The sequence below is a fragment of the Puma concolor genome, chromosome D2, assembly GCF_028749965.1.
Source record: "Puma concolor isolate L17-30 chromosome D2, mPumCon1.1.hap2, whole genome shotgun sequence".
Lineage (NCBI taxonomy): Eukaryota > Metazoa > Chordata > Mammalia > Carnivora > Felidae > Puma > Puma concolor.
This window is the reverse complement of record NC_141677.1, coordinates 6,558,548-6,579,195: the sequence shown is the minus strand read 5'-3', so window position 1 is coordinate 6,579,195 and position 20,648 is coordinate 6,558,548. Positions and strand designations below refer to the sequence as shown.

Genomic DNA, 20,648 nt, shown 5'->3' with positions numbered 1-20,648 from the left:
TGTTCTGACTTAACTCCACGTTTCGTGTTCACACTATTAGTTTCTAAATGCTCTTCGTAGCCAGCTTGAGTCATTTCCTGTAATGACTCTTGTGCACAACATTTTGTTTCTTAGAGAGTTAGCGATTGCCTTGCCTTTTGCTTTCTTAGTGTGCTGTGTGCACACTCACCCCCATGTGGTTTCACCTTCCCGCGATGACCCTCGCACCCGTACCCACCCCCCCCACCCCCCCACCCATGGTTCACTGTGCAGGCTCACAGCCCCTCGGCTCTGCCTTCACTGACGACCTAGCAAATCCTGTCTCTTCTTTTTTTCTGCTCTTTCTGCTTTACAAAGCGTATGCTCTCTAGTTCCCTGAAGAGTATGTAGGTGGTAAATACTGTGAAATCTTGTGAAAACGGCTTTAGTCGACCCTGTACTGCAGGGTCGCTTAAGAGTATGGCTGGGCATAGGTTGCTAAGTTGAAAATCATTTTCCCATGGAACTTGGAGGCATTTTTCCAAAGCCTTCTGTCTTCCAGGATTGTTTTTGAAAAAGCTGACTCTTGATCCTTTGTATGAAGCTTGTTTGTGTTTTTTTTATAAATACATCATGATTTTAATTTTAATGTTTACTTATTTTTGAGACAGAGAGAGACAGAGTACAAGTGGAGGGGAGGGGCAGAGAGGGAGACACAGAATCCGAAGCAGGCTCTGAGCTGTCAGCACAGAGCCCGACGCGGGGCTCGAACCCACAAACCGTGAGATCATGACCTGAGCCAAAGTTGGCGCTTAACCGACTGAGCCACCCAGGCACCCCAAGTATGAAGCTTGTCTTTGATTTCTGGAGGCATTAGGGTCTCTTGCTAACCCCCCACTGCGTACCTGAAATCTCGTGGTGCCGAGTCTTGCCGTAGAGGTCTGTTTTCTTGTGGTGACCCTTTGAATTTGGAAATCTGTCTCCTCTGTGCCATGTGTCCAACCTGCCATCCTTGACTAGAAATCTTGATACATTTTCTTAAAGGGAAATTGTAGCAGACCACATGTTTCCCAAAGCCTGGCATGTTATCAGTGAAATGTTGAAAAGGGTCAGGGTGATTAATTCTGGTTAAAAGTAACTAGTGTGCTGGCAACCTAAGATACAGACCGATCGACATAGCAAAGAAAAATGGCAGGGAGTGTGTTGTTTAAGCCTCTGATGACTCCGGCGTGCAGCCCAGACTTGCATCAGAGACGGAGATTTATCCGTGAGATTGTTTCACTCTTACTGAAAAGGAAGAGCGCACGGTTCCACTCACGTGATTTCAGTAGATTGAAGGTACATCCAATCAGTCCCTTGTGTCACTTTGGTCGCCGTAAGTCCCATTTGACCTCCTCAGCCTCCAGCATCAGCTGGGTCCGTAGAGCCGCTGTCCTGTAAGCTGAGCACGGGGACTTGTCCCAGATATTTTCCCCCAAGCGGCTCCCGTCGTAAACCGCGATCAGTTACTCTTTCTGTATCAGTGTAATTTTAAAAATGGGGCAAGCGTCTGCTGAAACGTGCTCTGGAAAGCGCAAGCAAGGAACGGCTGTGGCCACACGCTTCCTCTCTAGTGAACGTGGACGGCAGCCTTCATGGGGGGTTTACGTGTCTTGATGGAAGCTCAAAAAGCCGGAACGTTCCCGTGCGCCTCCTCTCAGCACCCACACCAGGCGCTTCTGTGAGCACCTGTGGGGGGCGTTAGTTCTGTTGCTCCCTCCCTGGAGGGACCTCTGTGTCACACCGACTGACCCCTCCCCCTTCAGACTCCAGCGACGAGTGCAGGCTGTCACCTGTGCGTCCGACCACTGAGCTGTAAATTGGGGGTTCCCGTGACCCCCTCCCAGATTTGGTTAGTTTGCTAACGGTTGTTCCCAAAACTAAGTAAAACATGTAACTTACCAGAGACCCAGTGTATTATAAGAGGATGTAACTTAGGGCAGCCGGACGGAAGGAATGCCCTGGGCGAGGTCTCTGGGAAGGGGCGCGGGGCTCCCACGCCCCCCACATCTCTACTTTGTCATCAGCCTGGTCGCTTTCTGAACCTCCATCCTTGTGGATTTTTGTGGAGGCATCGTTACGTAATAAGCAGGATTTTTTAAATGTTTTTATTTATTCTTGAGAGAGAGAGAGAGAGAGGCAGAGTGTGAGCAGGGGAGGGGCAGAGAGAGAGGGAGGCACAGAATCCGAAGCAGGCTCCGGGCTCTGAGCTGTCCGCGCAGAGCCCGATGCGGGGCTCGAACTCACAAACCCCGAGGTCAGGACCTGAGCAGAAGTCGGACGCTTAACCGATGGAGCCGACCAGGCGCCCCTGTAAGCAGGACTGATGAGTCACTGACCATCCACCTCCAGCCCTCGCCCCTCCCTGGTGGTCCAGCCTTCTGATCACAGGGTTGGCTCTCCCGGCGTCAAGCCCCGACGCTCCAGGGCCTTCCGAGGGTCACCGCCCTAAGGAGCTGTCAGGTGCGGGTGAAAGCGGCTGGTTGTGACTAGCCACAGGTGCCTTTTGTCTCGGGAAATGGCAGAGGTGGTGCCGGAGAGCCACGTCCAGGGCCAGGTGTGCGTTTCTCGGCAGAAGTCAGGGTATCGCAGGGCCCGGCCCTGACGGAGGGGGGCGCCACAGCACTCCGGGGTGGACTGGTAACGCCTCTCGTCTCTCCTCTCCCACAGCTGTTCGGAGACTGGGAAGCACAAGTGCGGAGGATAATGAAGCTCATTGCCGGTGGCGGCCTGTCCATCACCGGCTCTCACAACATGTGCGGGGACTACCTGTACAGCGGCCACACGGTCATGCTCACGCTCACTTACTTATTTATCAAAGAGTGTAAGTCGAGGACAGCCCTCCGGCAGCGTCCCCACCGCAACCCGACACCGCGGGCCCCCAGCGCGGCGGGGGGCGGGGTCACCGCTCTTGCCCCCGGGGGGGGGGGGGGGGGGGGGGGGCGGGGGGCACCTAGTCTCCTCGTCTCCTCTGGTGTGGGCAGAGCCTTCGGGCTGCGCTACAGCTGCTGGAAGGAGCCGGGAGGAAAGCTCGTGAGCCCAGGCCTGGTGGCACGTGATGTAGACCGCGTGTCACCGCCCTACGCTGCACCTGGGGGTCAGCGAGGTCTCTGCTCTCATCGAAGCCGGGCACTAAGTGATGCAGGCGCCAAAAGGGAGTCTCCTTTAAAATGTACGTAGGGGCCGCCTGGGGGGGCTCAGTCGGTGAAGCATCCGTCTCCTGATTGCGGCTCAGGTCATGACCTCCTGGTTCGTGGGTTTGAGCCCAGCATCAGGCTCTGTGCTGACAGTGCTTGGGATTCTCCCTCTCCCGCTCTCTCTGCCCCTCCCCTGCTCGCTCACTCTCTCTCAAAACACAGAAACTCACAAACAACTACCTAAAATATATTTTTAAATGTACTTAAAATATTTTATTGGGAAACACACAAAAAATATTTAAATAAACCCCCGTCCCCTGCTCAGATTTAACAGATGCTGGCATTCACCATATCTGTTTCAGATAACCCTTTGTGAAGCACATACAGCGCTAACATATGATTAAGGCTGTTCATGCCTTGCTTCCCATGTTCCTGTGTCATTTCCACGCATGTCTTGAGTCTTGCCGATGATGGCTTTGTGGTTTCTAAAATTAACATGTGGTATGACGTTATATATGGTCTTTTGCCCCCTTTTTTCTCTCAGAGTATGTTTGTGAGACATGAGGCTCTCTTTCTCCTGCGGTCCAGAGGGGCCTGGGGGGGTACGCGTGGGGAACCTTCTGAGTGAATTCTAACACTTTCTGTCGGTTTGGCCCTTTTGCCGGTGGGGGGGGGGAGTGGAGGGGGTTGTCACAGCCTGGGGAGCACTCCCTGCTGGTTGTACTGTAAAGGCAGTGAAGTCTTATCCTCAAAGGAAGCACGGCCATGTCGGGAAACTTGGAGGACGCGGCTCACAACCTCTGACTTTGAGTCCGGGTGCCATCCCCCCCTCTGTGACGGGGAAAGACCTTAACCTCTCTGAGTCTTAGCTTCCTCTTCTTTAGAGCGAGACACTGGTAGCCGCTCTATGGCCAAGGGACAGGTTGTAGAAATTAAAACGGGTGTCATGTCCGCACTGTAACACGTGCATGAAGAATGAATGGTAGCTGTAGGGTGTATCAATGCAGATTTTCCTGGGGGTGGGGTACGGTGCCCCCACCCCTGCCCTGACCACTCCATTTAAAGTCACAAACCTCCCTTCCCCTTCTTGGTTTCTGATCCTGCTTCTCCTGTTCAACTTTATTTTTTCATAGCATTTAACACCTTCTAACACAGTGTAAAATCTCCTTCTTTATTATAATTATTTTTTACTGTGTCTCCTCTGTCCCAGGAAGGGATCTCCCCCAACAAAGGCAGGCTCTTTGCCTGTTTTGTTCGTTGATCTCTATACCCAGAGCATTTCCTGTCCCAGGCACATAGTAGATGTTCAATAAATACTGGTTAAACGAATGACTAGTTCTTTTTTTTTTTTTTAATTTTTTTTTTAATTGTCTTTATTTTTGAGAGGCAGAGAGAGACAGAGTGTGAGTGGAGGAGGGGCAGAGAGAGAGGGAGACACAGAACCCAAAGCAGGCTCCAGGCTCTGAGCTGTCAGCACAGAGCGTGATGCAGGGCTCAAACTCACGAACCGTGAGATCATGACTGAGCTGAAGTCAGACGCTCAACCGACTGAGCCACCCAGGCACCCCCAAATGAGGAGTACTTGTATGCTGTGAGAAGCCAGTGAAAGTCTAACCTTTCTCCCCCTGGGTAGGGAGGACGGATCACATTCAAGTGACATTTTTGCGTAAAATTTCAGACCCTCTTCAGCCCATTCTTTGAGAATGCAAAGTGGGAAGGCCTGGACAAATAGAGATTATGGTGCTCCCCTCAGGTGGGAGCTTCCAAATCAAGGTACGGACAGGTATTGACCTGACACTATCCTGCCTTTGAATGCACTTGCACCAAAATTCCCAGGCATTTGGATTCTTTCTTATTTCTGTTTGAGAAATGGAATCTGAGACTCTTACAGAGTTTCAGGTCAGTGTTTAGTCACAAAGCTTGGGAAGCAAGTAGGACAGTTGTAGCAATTCTAATTGCCTAGTCCGTGTGTAAGGATCTGTAGACCAAAAAGTATTGATTTTTGTTTGGAGCGTTAACCCCAAATTATTTGTAAGTAAGTTGAATTAAATGTCAGTAGACAGGCTTTTTTTTTTTTTTTTTTTAACGGAACACGACGCATTATCCTCTCAGTTGTCCTTCTCAACTGCCTTTATATGTGAATCAAGCAGTAGCCAAGTATAAATTACAATTGCTAATAAAGTCACTTCATAAGATAAGCTGCTTCCATTCTTTTTTTTTTTAACACTTATTTGTTTTTGAGAGACAGAGATAGCGCGCGAGCGGGGGTGGGGCAGAGAGCGAGGGAGACACAGAATCCGAAGCAGGCTCCAGGCTCCGAGCTGTCAGCACAGAGCCCGACGCGGGGCTCGAACTCACAGACCGCGAGATCGTGACCTGAGCCGAAGTCGGACGCTTCACCGACAGAGCCCCCCAGACGCCCCAAGCTGCTTCCATTCTAACCTTGACTACATATAAGCTAAGACCCTTAAATTTGCAGCCCAAACGATCTGTTTTCAGACGGAAAGATCAGAGTAACCGGTGTGAATCGCTCCTCTTTTCAGATTCCCCTCGACGACTGTGGTGGTACCACTGGATTTGCTGGCTCCTCAGCGTGGTTGGGATCTTCTGTATTCTCTTAGCGCATGACCACTACACTGTGGACGTGGTGGTGGCGTATTACATCACCACAAGACTCTTCTGGTGGTACCACACTATGGCCAATCAGCAAGTGAGTTTTCCCCTTGTCTGATTACAGCTTCTCTCAATGCCTGGCCTGGCGGTGCTGGCATGGGGGCAGGGGGACGTGCAGAGAACCCACGGATGTCTTAGGCCTCTCTCCAGGGGGGCTAGGCAACTGGGATTGCGTTGTCTTTCGTGATGCTGAGCCACTTCGCAACAAAAAATGAGCAAGAAATGTGTTAGTACAGTGACACAGAGATTGCATCCTTCTAGAACAGGTATCACCGTCCCTGTCCCTGACAAATGCCTTCCAAGCTGGGCCCCCCTGCTGTTTGATTGGCACCCCTTCCCCCTTCTCCTGGCCTGGGCCCCTGAGCAGCCGAACGCTTAACTTCCATCTCAGAAGAGTAACGGAGACACTCACTGGGGCGCGCGCACTTACAGACAAGAGATCGAGGAAGCCACGCGTTCTCCGTGCGCTCCCGGAGTTGGAGTTCTTTGCTCTCCTGCTAGGGGGCGGCCTGGTTAGCACACGAGTGCAGAGTGGGGGCGTGCGTGCGAAACTGGGGTACGTGGGTGGACACAAGGCCATTCCGGGGTCCTTTGTGAATTGTAATTAGGAAAATACATCCGCTTAAAGTGGAAGATCGTTAGAAAAGTACATATGTTCGTTTGGGGGCCCATGAATTGCTCTCCCTGACCTGGTTTCCTGTCTTTGTCGTCATAGGTGCTCAAAGAAGCTTCCCAGATGAACCTCCTGGCTAGGGTGTGGTGGTATAGGCCATTTCAGTACTTTGAAAAGAATGTCCAAGGAATCGTACCTCGATCTTACCACTGGCCCTTCCCCTGGCCGGTGGTCCACCTCGGGAGGCAGGTGAAATACAGCCGCTTGGTGAACGACACATAACGGCCGCACCAGGCGGGGGACAAGGACCCTTTCCAAGTGCTGAGAACTCCATTGAGAGCAGACGCCATAAACAGACTATCCCGTTATCTTTCAGCCGTTTCCTTGACTTAACCTATTGAGTTACCTGGTCAGCACTGTGATCTTTTTTTCTCTCCAAAGGACCTGCGTGGGACAACAATAAAGAAAACGTAACCTATCATGCACTGCACACATTTCCTGTTCGTGAGTCCGGGGTTCCGCATAAGCTGCATCACCACGTTCCTTTGTATACGATGCAACAGCATAAATGTAAGCTTTTCTATCATCCGTTCTGGTCTTTCCAGTCACATCTGGAAAATAAAGCGTATTATTTTCTTGGGAAAACATACTTTTCATATCTCTTGCCCCAAAGATTGGGCTGTAAGCCATTTTCTAGCAAATGTCTCTATGAAGGTTTCTAAGTACCTGAATGGGGTTCGATTCTGAAATCTTTCTACCTGTTGCACCGCTATTCAAATAAAAAATGACAGACACAGAAAGGTGTGGTAACTTTGGGTTTTGTAAAAAGCAGAGAGAGTGTGTCAAAAAGTGCAAAAAAAAAAAAAAAAGATTCTGTTATAAAGTGATTTTCTAAGTATTTCCTAACTTTATTTTTCAAAATGATGTTATGAAAACCAAATTTCAAGATTTTTACATGTCAGAGAGAAGAGAGTTAAAATTAAAAAAAAAAAATGCTTCTTGGGAGAGAAATTTGTCTATGTTTCTAGTGCCTTTCTTGTCTTGATTGTATGGTCAGTAGGCAATCTTAAATGTTTTTATTTAAAATAAAATATTCCATGAAAATATAAATGTATGTATACACTACTAAATTTTGCATTTATAGCTAAATTAAATCTGAAGACTGCTTATGGTTTTTAAATTGCTATGAATTAACGAATGGGGGAGTTAATTAGAAAATCAGAGCCCTGTTCCCATATTGTGAGCAGGTGGCAATGACATGTACCACTTAAATTATTTTATCATCTATTTGGTGGTTCGATTTTAACTATACAGTGAAAACAGCCATGAATACTTTGTTTTTAAAAAGAGAGTTTTGAAAATGATCACTTAACTAAAACTTGAAAGCTATAAATTAGTTATCCATACTCTGATGACAATTTTGTTGGTGAACAACAAAACAGAGATCTATTTCTTTAAAATGTATTTGTGCAGAAACTGCATGTATCTCTAAGTTTTACTCCTAACAGAAGTATGTTTGGGGAAGTATTCTATTCCATACTTGCCAATGTGGAGAACAAAATAGTTTTTTAAGAATGAAGAAGTATATATATCCATTCTGTATTTTACGTGCAGCAGAATTATCTTCCGTAGGGTTTTTTTTTTTTCCTGTGTATTCACAAGGTGATATTTGTATTGTAAAACAATAATGGTGAAGGAAATAAAAAGGCTTTTAAAATTTTGTTTGTTTTAAATATTTGTAAAGTTATTATTATTCCAGAGAGTATACTGATATCTTAACAGCTTACCTAGACCATAAATTAATCAAAATGCACTTTTTAATAAAACCTGATACTTAAAACATAAATGGCTGTTACTCCTGATGTGTTCACATCCTTCCCAGAGGTCGTAAACGAAGTCATTAAAGCAAGGTAAAAACCTGAGTTGTGGGATGTCTTCCCGGAGTTTGAGACAGGGCCTGCGGCAATCATGTTTCTTTCCCCTTGAGATTTCTTAAAATGTGTGAGTGGGTTTTTTTTTTTTTTTTTGGTTTTTTGTTTTTTTTCAAAAGTACACCAAAAGAATCACACAGGTAAGTTAATTTCAAAATGCAGACAGACCACCTTGCTCCAGATGTAAAACTTGGGTGGTGTCCCGCCTGGGGCTCCGGCCGTGTGTCTCACTCGGAGGACCAGAATCCTGGGATGGGTTTCTAGCACAGCCTCTCCCGCACTTGGACTCTTGGGCGAGTGTTGCGAATTGAAAGGGAAAGCACCTTGAGTAATGAAAACGCGTCACTGGCACGTGCTAAACATTGGATCTTTCTTCCTAAGTCAAAGCAGTTTTATTTAAAAAAAAAAAAAAGATTATTACAGGTTTGCATACTACATAGGTACTAAGAAATTCATTCACTAATTTCTCTTCATGCCGGACGGCACCGGTTTGTGAATGGACATACCGTGTGGCTCCCGGGTCTGAAGATCCCAGGAAGGATAGAGAAACCTTGTGTTGTGCAGAATTGCAGTACACTTGGTGGGGTCTGCCTGAATGAGGACATGTGCTTTTCTGTCCTTTCGTTTGGTAAGACAGTACCTCCTAAGGACAGTAGCTTCTTTACTTGGCTCTCGTATGAGCTGGGCATTCTTTACACGCGCTATCTTGTTAATGGCCACACAGCCACAGGGTTAATGATTACCCCATTTCGTGGGAGGCGACTCAGAGAAGTTGAATAAACCTCCCAAGGTCATGCAGCCGGTAAGTGGTGAAACTCTGATTGGAGTGCAGGTCTCCACCCCTCCTCACCACCCTGCACGCCCCCAAATGCTGTGAGTGTTCGTAAATTCTTCCGCAGGAGTCAGCGGTGGGAGACATCGGTGCCCGTGGCGGTAAGGCCAAGTAGAATGACTCTTCGTACGGACTGAGTGCCAGGAAATCCACCTCATGAGGTATGAGAGACTAATTTTGCCAGTTTCCTAATTGCTAAATGTTTCATTTGTCTCCCCAGCAAATACCTAAATTGATCAACGTGATAAAGATCTCAAAAACTTTATAAACATCACATAAAACGAGAATACCTCCTTGCTTTAATTTGACTGCCATTGTACAAAAAGTCAACCAGGTGTTGAGGTAACCTTCGGGAAGTAGAATGTGCTACCTGGGGCCCGTGTTACTGATGTCCTTTATTTTTCTCTCCCTTTGGTCCGGAAACTTACTCTGAACAAACCCAGACTTGAAATTGTGCCTGTCAGCGCCTTAGGGTTCTTACGTGTCTTTTGGTTCAGGTTACAAGAAAATTAAGCGAGTCCTGCTGGGTCCAGACTCCGGCTCTTAGAGGTCAGAGGTGGGCATGGTCCTCGAGACACAGGCCGAGTGAGGGGACGTTGCCCGAAGCTGGACAAGGGAGGAACAGGATTGGGACATCGCCCGGCTTACTATTGGTGAAGATACGGAGTGTGGGTTTAGCACACGAGTTAACGCGTGTTGCATGTGTGAGGAGTCCTTCGAGTTCGTGAGGGCTGGCATGGCCCTGGTGTCATCCAGCATCTAGTGACTGAGCAGATTTAGAAATGCCCTTGAGGATTTGTGACGTATGAATCACAGCATCTGACGTGTACCACCTGGTCCACAGGAATAGTGCTTATCCAGAGGATCCATTAGCCATCAGCACACCGTGGTCGGTGGGTGCAAAGATTGGAGTCTCTCTCGAGGATTCTTGGGGGCAGGTTTGCTAAAGATTTGAAGACAGATCAATGAGATGGGCAGACTCCACGTTTCTCCTAGCTAAAAAAAAAGGGGAGGGGAGGGCGCCTGGGTGGCTCGGTCGGTTGAGCGTCCGACTTCAGCTCAGGTCGTGATCTCACGGTTCGTGGGCTCCAGCCCCGCGTCAAGCTCTGTGCTGACAGCTCAGAGCCCGGAGCCCGCTTCACTGACCTTCCCCACTTGTGCTCTGTCTCTCTCTCTCAAAAATAAACAAAAGCAGGGAGTCCCAATTCAGAGGCTGTACAGCGTCCAGCATCCAGGTTCCTGTGTTGAAGGATGTGTAGGGTGCGGCTTCCGGGGCGGGAATGGCATTCCACATGAGGATAGGGAAGGTTCTGGCTCCCTGGAGGGGGCCGGCCCAGAGTTTTCTCCCAGCCCTACGGTGGCCTAGAGCCATGTGTGTTTTGACGGTCTCTTGTTGGGCACATAGACGTTAAAATTGCTATGTCTTCTTGGAGATTTGACCCCTTTATCATTATGTCATCTCTCTATTCCTGAGGATATTCTTGTGAAGCGTGCTTTGTCCGAAGTTAAAATAACAACTTCAGCTTTCTTCTGATTAGTGTTAGTATGGTATATATCTTTCTCCACCCCTTTATTTTTAACCTGTCTGGATCTTTTTTTTTTCATTTTTAAATTTTTTTAAATTTACATCCAAATTAGCATATAGTGCAACAATGATTTTAGGAGGAGATTCCTTAGCGCCCCTTCCTCATTTAGCCCATCCCCCCTCCTACAAGCCCTCCCGTAACCCTCAGTTTGTTCTCCATATTTAAGAATCTTCTGTTTTCTCCCCCTCCCTGTTTTTATATTATTTTTGCTTCCCTTCCCTTATGTTCATCTGTTTTGTCTCTTAAAGTCCTCATATGAGTGAAGTCATAGGATTTTTGTCTTTCTCTGACTAATTTCACTTAGCGTAATACCCTCCAGTTCCATCCACGTAGTTGCACATGGCAAGATTTCATTCTTTTTGATGCCGAGTAATACTCCATTTTATATATATATATATATATATATATATATATATACCACAATTTCTTTATCGTTTCATCCATTGATGGACATTTGGGCCCTTTCCGTACTTTGCCTATTGTCGATAGTGCTGCTATAAACATGGGGCGCATGTGTCCCTTCGAAACAGTGCACCTGTATCCCGTGGAGAAATGCCTAGTTGTGCATTTGCTGGGTCGTAGGGTAGTTGTATTTTTAGTTTTCTGAGGAACCTCCATACTGTTTTCCAGAGTGGTTGCACCAGCTTGCATTCCCACCAACAATGCAAAAGAGATCCTCTCTCTCCGCATCCTCGCCAACATCCGTTGTTGCCTGAGTTGTTAATGTGAGCCATTCTGACAGGTGCCAGGTGGTATCTCATTGTAGTTTTGATTTGTATTTCCCTGATGATGAGTGATGTGGAGCATTTTTTCATGTGTCGGTTGGCCATCTGGATGTCTTCTTTGGAGAAGTGTCTATTCATATCTTTTGCCCATGTCTTCACTGGGTTATTTGTTTTTTGGGTGTTGAGTTTGATAAGTTCTTTGTAGATTTTGGATACTAACCCTTTATCTGATATGTTGTTTGCAAATCTCTTCTCCCATTCTGTCGGTTGCGTTTTAGTTTTGCTGGTTGTTTCCTTCGCTGTGCAGAAGCTTTTTATTTTGATGAGGTCCCAGTAGTTCATTTTTGCTTTTGTTTCCCTTGTCTGGATCTTTATATTTAAAGTAGGTTTCTTATAGACAGAATATATAAACAGAAAAACAGCATCTTGTTTTTCACCTATTCTGACGATCTCTTGTCTTTTTATTGATGTATTTAGACCTTTCACATTTAAAGTACGGTTAACCTTTGAACCACACAGGTTTGAGCTAAGCAGGTCCACTTACACATGGATTTTTTTTTCAGTAAATACAGTACTGTAAATGTATTTTCTTTTTTTTTTTTTTATTTTTTTTTTTAACGTTTATTTTTGAGACAGAGAGAGACACAGCATGAACAGGGGAGGGGCAGAGAGAGGGAGACACAGAATCGGAAGCAGGCTCCAGGCTCTGAGCCATCAGCCCAGAGCCCGACGCGGGGCTCAAACTCGCGGACCGCGAGATCGTGACCTGAGCTGAAGTCAGACGCTTAACCGACTGAGCCACCCAGGCGCTCCTGTAAATGTATTTTCTGATTTTCTTAATATTTTACTTTTTCTAGCTTCATTTTTTTTTAAGTTTATTTATTTTGAGAGAGAGAGAGAGAGGTAGAGGGAGAGAATCCCAAGCAGGCTCTGCACTGCCAATGCAGAGCCCAATGCGGGACTCAAAGTCACAAACTGTAAGATCATGACCTGAGCTGAAACCAAGAGTCAGATGGCCAACTGACTGAGCCACCCAGGGGCCCTTCTCCAGCTTCATTCTAGGAATGCAGTATATAGAATACAAAGTACGTGTTAATCAATTGTTTATGTTAGTGATGGGGCTTCTGGTCACCATTTGGCTGTTAGCCGATAAGTTTTGGGGGAATCAAAATGTATATGTGGATTGTTGACCCCTCTCCCTCCCCCTACCAGCAGTTCATCTAAGTTTCCATATAAGTGTTCCTTCTAATTTATGGCTTCAGCGGCTTCTGCTCCATGTAAGCAGATCTCAGCTGTGACTCTGGATGCACCTGTCTCTCCAGGTTCGGGCATGGTGGTTGGACCCATTGACCCCAATCCTGTGATGGCTCCAAGAAAAGTTGTTTTTCAGTTTGTCCGGCCTTTTCTAGTTGTAAGGATAGGAATGGTGACCAGACTCCCAAGCTTTTTCCGTCTTGAACATGAAACCAGAAGCCCTTGGTGACCCAGCTTTCGTAGTCAGATAAATTTGGGAGTTAGTGACTAAGCCGTTATCTCTAGAGTGCCCTTAATGTCTGGACATACAAATCTGTGTCCTAACAACAAATGAAGAACTAAAACTAAAATGGCTGGTAGAGTCCACTGTCATGACTTCCAACTCTGCGCACGTGAGCTGTCCAGAAGAACGTGAAGATAATTAACGCTGGACTGGGGAACAGAGGGCATACGTGCAGGTGGCTTAAATGTGAGCTTACCCGCCAGAGCCTTTGATGTGCCCTCCCACAGATGACCTAGGATGCAGCCGGGCGCTAGAGCAAAGCCCAAACTCCAGAGTAGCCTGAATGACTCTCCCTCTCTTTCTTTCTTTAGACTGCTCTAGTTGTTACTTGTCCGACTTCTGTGGCATATCCCGGGCTGGTCCCTGGGAAACAACTGCCAAGGACGTTGGTTAGTAACAAATATGGCTGCTTATGAGGAACCTCAGAACATTAAGAGAAAATGTCGGGTGCCAACAGTCCAGAATGCTTGGTCCATTTATGTCCAAGTGTTTACAGTATGTTCTGTTGGGTTGGTCAATTTCTTCTCTCTCTCTCTCTGGCTTGGACCAAGATAAGTTCCAAATTAGTTTAACTTGGTTACTCAAAGCCTTTTTCAGCGTGAGTAGGAAATACAGAAAGTGGTATTCTTGTAGCTGTCCCAGTCCACATTGTACCAAGAACCTCAACCAGAATATCGTCCTTACTTTTATTTCACACCAAGGGCTTTGTCCGACCCCTCTCTCAAGAGTTGGAGTCTAAAATGCGGTCGCGCTTGGGAGATGCAGTGTGTCATGTTCAAACACAAACCAAGGGCAGCTCCTGAAAGAACGTGAATCATTTAGGCCAGCACTACAGGTTACGTGTGTCGTGGTGTAATGTGGGGCAATGATGAGGCACACGTACCAGTTCTGTGCTCAGTAAACAACCCCTGGCATTATAGAGAGGGAAATGAGAGAGAGAGATGGAAATGGGGCCCCTGGGAGCCAAGGAAGAAGTCCCAGTCAACGGAAAGACCGGCCCCAGCCAGGGAGAGAGCTGGACGACATACTGAACCAAACGTAGACTCAGCCTTTATCGGGACTTCTGGGTTCATTATCAGTAGACAGAAGCCATGTATGTCTTGGGTCTTGCTGGACCGTCTTGAGCATCTGATGCGTGTGCACAATGGTGACTGGGTTACAGGCCGACTCTGACAGAGCAGGACACAGTTATCTCGGATGAGGAGCGAGGGTCACCATGAAACAGAAACGTGTATCTCCATGATTTACTGGTGCTTGGGATCTGCTCCCCTGGCCAGCTCTGTTATCACTTGGAGGAACTGGGATGGTTTTAATTGCTTCCTGCTAGTAGTTATCAGCACGGGAGAAGCGGAAAGGGGGTTTCAGCCAAAGCACTCTGTCTTTCGTGCTCTGTCTTTTTAATAAAGAGCTTGTGCACAGAATCGGGTTTTCCACGGGGGACGCGTAGCAATGCTCCTCGATATTTTAGGATGTTTCGGGGGGGCGGGTACCTCACTTGGGGAAAAAGCGTGATCTGTGAAAATAAACGTTTGTTTGGAAGGCTTCTCTGAAGTCATCGGCTTTGGGTTTCAAGAGGCCACAATCCAGTCGTTGCCAGGCTTACGGAAAGCGTGTTCGTTGCTAGTCCCCGGGGTCACGGGAGCCTTCTGACCCCTGGCTGCGTTGGGCTGTGACGGTGGCCCCCGGCAGGGGTAAGAGCTGAGAATGCTGTGTTTGCAGCAGAAGCTTCCTTGACGCAGCAGGAGCGTCACAGCCGCTTCAGCGAGCCCCGCAGGCTCTGTGCGCACCAGAGGCGGCCGGACGGATCTGCAGGCGTATGCTGGCTGGGCTTCTCCGCAGGCTCCGGGGGCGAGCACATAAAGCAAAGCTTGAAGAGGAGCTGTGCACACGTCTGCCCGGGAAGTGTCGCCGGCCCCGGACGTGGGAGCACATTCCTGTGCTCACCAGCGGACACCAGATGACCCCAGGGCTTGATCTCTGCCCTGCAGCTCGCCCTGGCCTCTCCAAACCCTGGGGCCCAATGGCTGCTGCTGAGGTTTCCCCTGGGGCTCCAGGTTCCTGAGCAGAGGGATCGAAGCAGGGAACGCGGCCAGAAGGCCCTGTTCCCTGTTTTTGCGCAATCCTCGGTACCAGCAAGAAAGGGCTGCGGGGCTGCGGCGGGGGGCGGGGGGGGGGGGGGTGGCGGAGAGATGGCAATACGGTACTTCCTTCGGGAGGGAAAATGTCAATGTATTCAGCACACATAACCCCCACATACTATTAACATTCGCCAAGTGTGAATTCAAACAAAAGTCACCAAAATTAGATGGGAAGGGATCTGAAATGTCACTCTCACACATGCCGCGCTTGGAGAGCTGTGACAAATTGGCTTCCTGTGGATCCGGGCCGTCAAAACTGGCTTGGGACGTTCAGGGTCTGATCATCAATTAAAATCAGCAAACACAGCGGATTTGCACAGGCCCTGGGAAATCCATTTCCTTCTTGGGAATGAAGAGGGCCCCGGTCCAGCTCTTTTTCATCTGACAAAAAATGAGGAGGAATTGCTGGCCATCTCCCTACCGCTAAAGGAGGTCAGAGCAGGAAAGGCAAGCGGGCTCACTGGAGAGACCCGCTGGTTTCTCACTCCCTCTGCCCAGTCTGCCCAGGAAGGCAGGAAAAGCTCTGGCGGGACCAGAGCCTCTGGGGGCGGGGCCTGGAGGGCAGGTGAGACTTGGGTCCACAGAACACAGACTCCTCTGTTTCCCAAACTGTCGTTCCCTCGCTCGGGGTGGCGAGTGAGATCTCAGGGGTCACACTCACACAAACACACACGTATGCAAATTTAGCATTCCCATCAGCGTATTTCAAGCCGTAACAAAGATTTTATTACGGAAAGTTTTTAAGTCTACGCTAACTTCGTAAGAAACCCACAGTGAGAAACCCAGGTAGGCACCGGCTGGCTTCTACCGTTATTTTCTTAACTTGCTGTATCACCTATCAATCCATTTGCCTGTCTCTCTATGGGTCTCATCCATTACCCTGATTTTCTGAATGCATTTCAAAGTAAGTTGCAGACACATCTCCCTAAATACTTCAGCGTCCGTGTTCACTACACTAAAATTCAAAATTTGTTCCCAGGTTTTGTTTGTTGCTGTTGTGGTGGTGGTAAAATGTATAGGCGAAGAAATACATAAATCTTAAGTGTATATTTGCTGTTTTGACAAATGCATGCACCTATGTTATGCAAACACCTATCGTGACAGAGACGATTACTGTGGCCTTTCTGCCTCTTCCCCGTCAATCTTGGCCAGCCCCCCACCCTACCATGACTCCCAGAGGCAAACACCTACCGTACCTACCCTGATTTTCCACCACACACCTCGCCCCACCGTGTGTGTGTGTATTCTTTGCATCTGTGTACTTCATTCTGTGTAATATGTTTGCAGTCATACGTGTTGCTGTGCATGTGGATAATCCCTTCCTTTTTATCAGTGACAAGTATTCCACTGAATAAATGGACAGCAGCGTGTTTATCCACTCCCCTCTGGATTGATACCTGGACAGTTTCAAAGTTGTGCCTGTTATGAATAAAGCAGCTTACAATATTCTTGTATACGTTTTCCTTGTGTGTGTGCATGTATTTAGGTCTGTATGTTTTCATCTCTCGTAGGTAAATACTACCCAGGTGTGGGATTGCTGGGTCAGAAACTAGACGTATGTTGATTTTCTAAGAAATGGGGGCGCCTGGGTGGCTCAGGCGGTTGAGCACCCGACTTTGGCTCAGGTCATGATCTCACGGTTTGTGGGTTCGAGCCCTGTGTCAGGCTCTGTGCTGACAGCTCAGAGCCTGGAGCCCACTTCAGATTCTGCGTCTCCCTCTCTTTCTGCCTCTCTCTCCATCTCTGTCTCTCCCAAAAGTAAATAAACGTTAAAAAAATTTTTAATTTTAATTTTACAAGGACCAAACCTATAAGCCACATGTCCTTGAATTATTTTAGTGTTTCAGCAGTATTAGCTGTGTTTTCCCACCTATTCAGATTCTTTCCAGTGAATCTTTGTCAACAGTTTCTTTTAAATACAAATCAATACATTCCAAAAAAAAAAAAAAAAAAAAAAAAACTTTAAAAAATAAATAATAGAAGGGAACAACAGGAAAATGACCAGACTTGCTCCTAGGAAATTTTTTTCCTTCTGTGAGTTCATAGGGTTCCTTATTATTAAAGTCCGTCCGAATCAGAGGTTCTTTTAGAAAAATTTGGGGAGTAAAAATCTTTTTATAAACTCTACCGAAGGATGACATACGTACAGAAAAGTGCATACGGAATCAGCTTCGCAAACCGTACACATCCGCGTCGCGGGCCTCCGGCTGGAGAAGCAGCATGGCCCGCGCCAGGGCGGCCCCGGGAGATGGGCCACATCGGGCATGATGAAACTTACAAGTGCAAAGACAAGTGGAGGCCCCGCCTAGCTCACCCGGGCATCCCACCGAACACTTAAGGGATGCCCCCGCAACAGTGAAGGCAGACTCCCCCATTAGAGGCCCTACTGTCCTCTCCCGGGGCTGTCTCGACCCCACACCTCCTCCGGCACCACTCCGGCCGCGTGGATTTCTCCTCTATAGTCTCTCTCCCAACGCCGCGCGGCTTGCACCTGTCATTCTGCAAGGAGAAGCCGTCGCTTTAGTTAAAACTCATCACCGAGTCTCCCTCCGAGCGTCCTGGGGGCACGGGGGGGGGGGGGGGGGGCTGGGGGAGCCCCACGGAATAGAGCAGCCCCCGGCCTCCGCTGGGCTGGCTGAAACGCGAGAGGCCAGGACACAAGCTGCGTCACTCCGGCCGTGGGGCTACTTGCGTCTGCTGCGGAGGGTGAGCGTGAATCAGAGTAACGGCAGCTACGCGCTGGGGCTGTTCTGGGGCCGGAAGGGGAAGGGCTTGCAGGCAGGAAGGGGGCTCGAGTTCCGGGGGGCACGGGACAAGGCCTTCCCGGTTTCCGCCCTGAGCAGGAAGGGTCGCTCTCCCCCCAGCCCTGTCAGCCGAAGCACCGAAGGTCACCGAAGGTCACCGAAGGTCAGCGGTGTCGCAGGAGCCCCGCAGACCCAGATGCCCCCCCCCCCCCGCCCCCCACTCTGGGTTCCAGGCCCGCGGCCCCCCGTCGGGATGAAGGCAGCAAGTGGCCTGTGCGGGGGGCGCACTGTCATCTCGAAACCAGTCTAATTGTGAGCACGTCAGTGAGAGCAAACTTCGGACAGTGCATCCGAACACAGGAGGAGAATAAGCTACTGCTGCTGTTTCTGGTTTTTGGCACAGGACACACGGCCCCAGTCGGACCCCACGTGGAAATGAAAAGGTAGTGGGGGTCATGGGAGGCTGGAAGTCATTTAGCAAACTGTAGATGAGTAAAAATTTGGACGCGTCAGAAGAGAGTCAATGGCCCAGGCTCTTCTTCTCTTGAAAGGTACTTGAACGAGGGGCGCCTGGGTGGCTCCGTCCCTTAAGCGTGGGACTCTTGCTTTCAGCTCAGGTCATGATCTCACGGTTGGTGAGTTCGAGCCCCACGACGGGCTCTGCGCTGACCGTGCGGACCCTCCTGGGGATTCTGCCGCTTTCTCGCTCTCTCAAAATAAATAAACAAACAAAAGCATAAAAAAATAAAGATACTTAGATTAATTGGGTTTTAAACTGTATACCAGTATTTTTGAAGTTCATCCGTCAGGCCATGGTTGGCATGGTTTTCCCTCATTTGTACTATTATTTAATTAATTAGCATTTTTCTTTCAACGAGTCCCTTTAAAAATGGCTTTGGCCTCTGGGGCGCCTGGATGGCTCAGTCGGTTGATCTTCCAGCTTCTCCTCAGGTCATGATCTTCATGTTCATGAGTTCGAGCCCTGCGTCAGGCTCTGTGCTGACAGCTCGGAGCCTGGAGCCTGCCTCGGATTCTGTGTCTCCCTTTCTCTCTGCCCCTCCCCCGCTCGCTCTCTCCCTCCCTGTCTCTCTCTCAAAAATAAATAAAGCACTTAAAATTTTTTTTACATGACTTTAGCCTCCCTCTTTGATTTCCAACCCTAATTCGCACCAAAGCTAGTCCGTAACTGTCAACTTGGAAACCCATCACGCTTTGCGATGTATTTTCTCCTGGTGTCTCTGCAGAGAGTGGATCGCTCCCAGCCAATCTCACTCTCCCCGTGCTCCAGCCTAGAAGGCTGTGGAATCACTCGTGCCTCCTGTCTCTCTCCCATCCTTCGCAGCCTGCCAGGAAATCCTGTTGCCTCCACCTTCCGACACACCCTTACTGTGACCGACCGCTTCCGTCACCTCCGCCTCCAGCCCCTGGTCCGAGCTTCTGGCTTGGGGGTGGGCGGGAGCCTCTCCATCCGCCTCACTGCTCCTCAACCCGTCCCTCTGCAGCGTGTGGTCACCCAGGAACCCGGGTGACAGGTACGCGAGAAAGTTTTCCAAGGCTCAGATCGTGCGGCTGCTCTGCCCGTCAGCGTCTCACTGCTTCTCACCGCAGTCAGCGCACCGCCAAGCCTCCTCGAGCCCTTCCCGCCCGCCACCCCTGCTGGTCCACTCCGCACACCTTGGCCCCGTTGCCACTGCTCCAGTCTTGGTCTCGTGGCTCAGGCCACCCGGGCCAGTTTGTCCTCCTTCAACCCATCCACTGCACTCTCGTCGGGGGAGACCTGTATCCCTGGCCTTCCTTTCCCCAGGAATGCGCTCCCTCGGGCAGAAACACGGCTCGTTCTTTCTCCCACTTCCTTCAGGTGTCTGTTGGACTGTCACGCTATCAGAGGACTTCTTTGATTATATCACACAGAACAACATTCTCTCACCTCTTATTCTGCCTTCTTCTTCTTCCTCTTCGCACGCATGACCTAACAGATTACATTTATTTTTTGTTTGTCTCCTTCCATGTAGAACGGGGCTCTCATGAGAAGATGGGCTTTGTTTGGGTCCAAAAGAGTATGGTTGCCAGACGGTTGGCATTCAGTAGATACGTGAGAATAAATATTGGGTTGGATAAATACCACCTGATCATTACAGTCAAGATTCTGGTGCCCAGAGAGAGCGAAACCAGGTGGAGAGCACCTGCCTTCCCCAGCTCCCGCTCGTCCACCCCACAGTTCTAGGAGGCTTCGTGTTACCTGCTCAGTATTCTTATTGATCAACGTGTTCACTCATTATTATGTAAAGTGCTACAAAGAGCGACTGGACAACTCCCAATTAAAAAAGAAATAACCCAAGACCAGAATTCTAAAGGATCGAACAACCCAGAGATCTAAATGGGGAGGACGGTAGATAAAGCTTCTGGAAAAATATAGACCGTGTGTTGGGCCCCGAAGAAGGGCGTTCCAGTTATGTTTGCTTCATACCAAACTATTCCAAGCATAGTGGCTTAAAGTGACAGGTGTCTGATTGTGGCTGATAGTTTTGTGGGTCAGGAATCCGGGCAGAACTTGGCCGGGAGACACTGCTCCTCCGTGTGGCGTTGGTGATCCTCCATTGGATCCTGCTGGTGGACGGACTGCTTTGGAGTCTGACCCCGATTCACTTGTCTATCTGGCGCCTCCGTGCGGGTAGCTGAAAGGAGACCATTCGGAACTGTGACCAAAGCATCTACGTGTGGTCCCTGCTGCATAG

At 48.8% G+C, this 20,648-nt stretch overlaps 2 protein-coding genes across 6 annotated transcripts in view; both read left to right on the top strand.

Annotated features, from left to right (window-relative positions):
- SGMS1 (sphingomyelin synthase 1) overlaps positions 1-8,266 on the top strand; it is a 286,818-nt gene extending 278,552 nt beyond the window's left edge. For all 5 annotated transcript variants that reach the window (XM_086679503.1, XM_086679502.1, XM_086679504.1 and 2 more), the window contains 3 exons: positions 2,668-2,821; positions 5,678-5,844; positions 6,523-8,266. In XM_086679503.1, the coding sequence (XP_086535629.1) occupies positions 2,668-2,821; positions 5,678-5,844; positions 6,523-6,702 (501 nt within the window). In that variant the 3' untranslated portion in view covers positions 6,703-8,266. The remainder of the gene's footprint in view (positions 1-2,667; positions 2,822-5,677; positions 5,845-6,522) is intronic.
- Positions 8,267-8,404: 138 nt separating this feature from the next.
- Positions 8,405-20,648, top strand: part of ASAH2 (N-acylsphingosine amidohydrolase 2) — a 100,962-nt gene continuing 88,718 nt past the window's right edge. The window contains exon 1 of the mRNA XM_025914983.2: positions 8,405-9,344. The gene's annotated coding sequence lies outside the window, so the exon portion shown is untranslated. The remainder of the gene's footprint in view (positions 9,345-20,648) is intronic.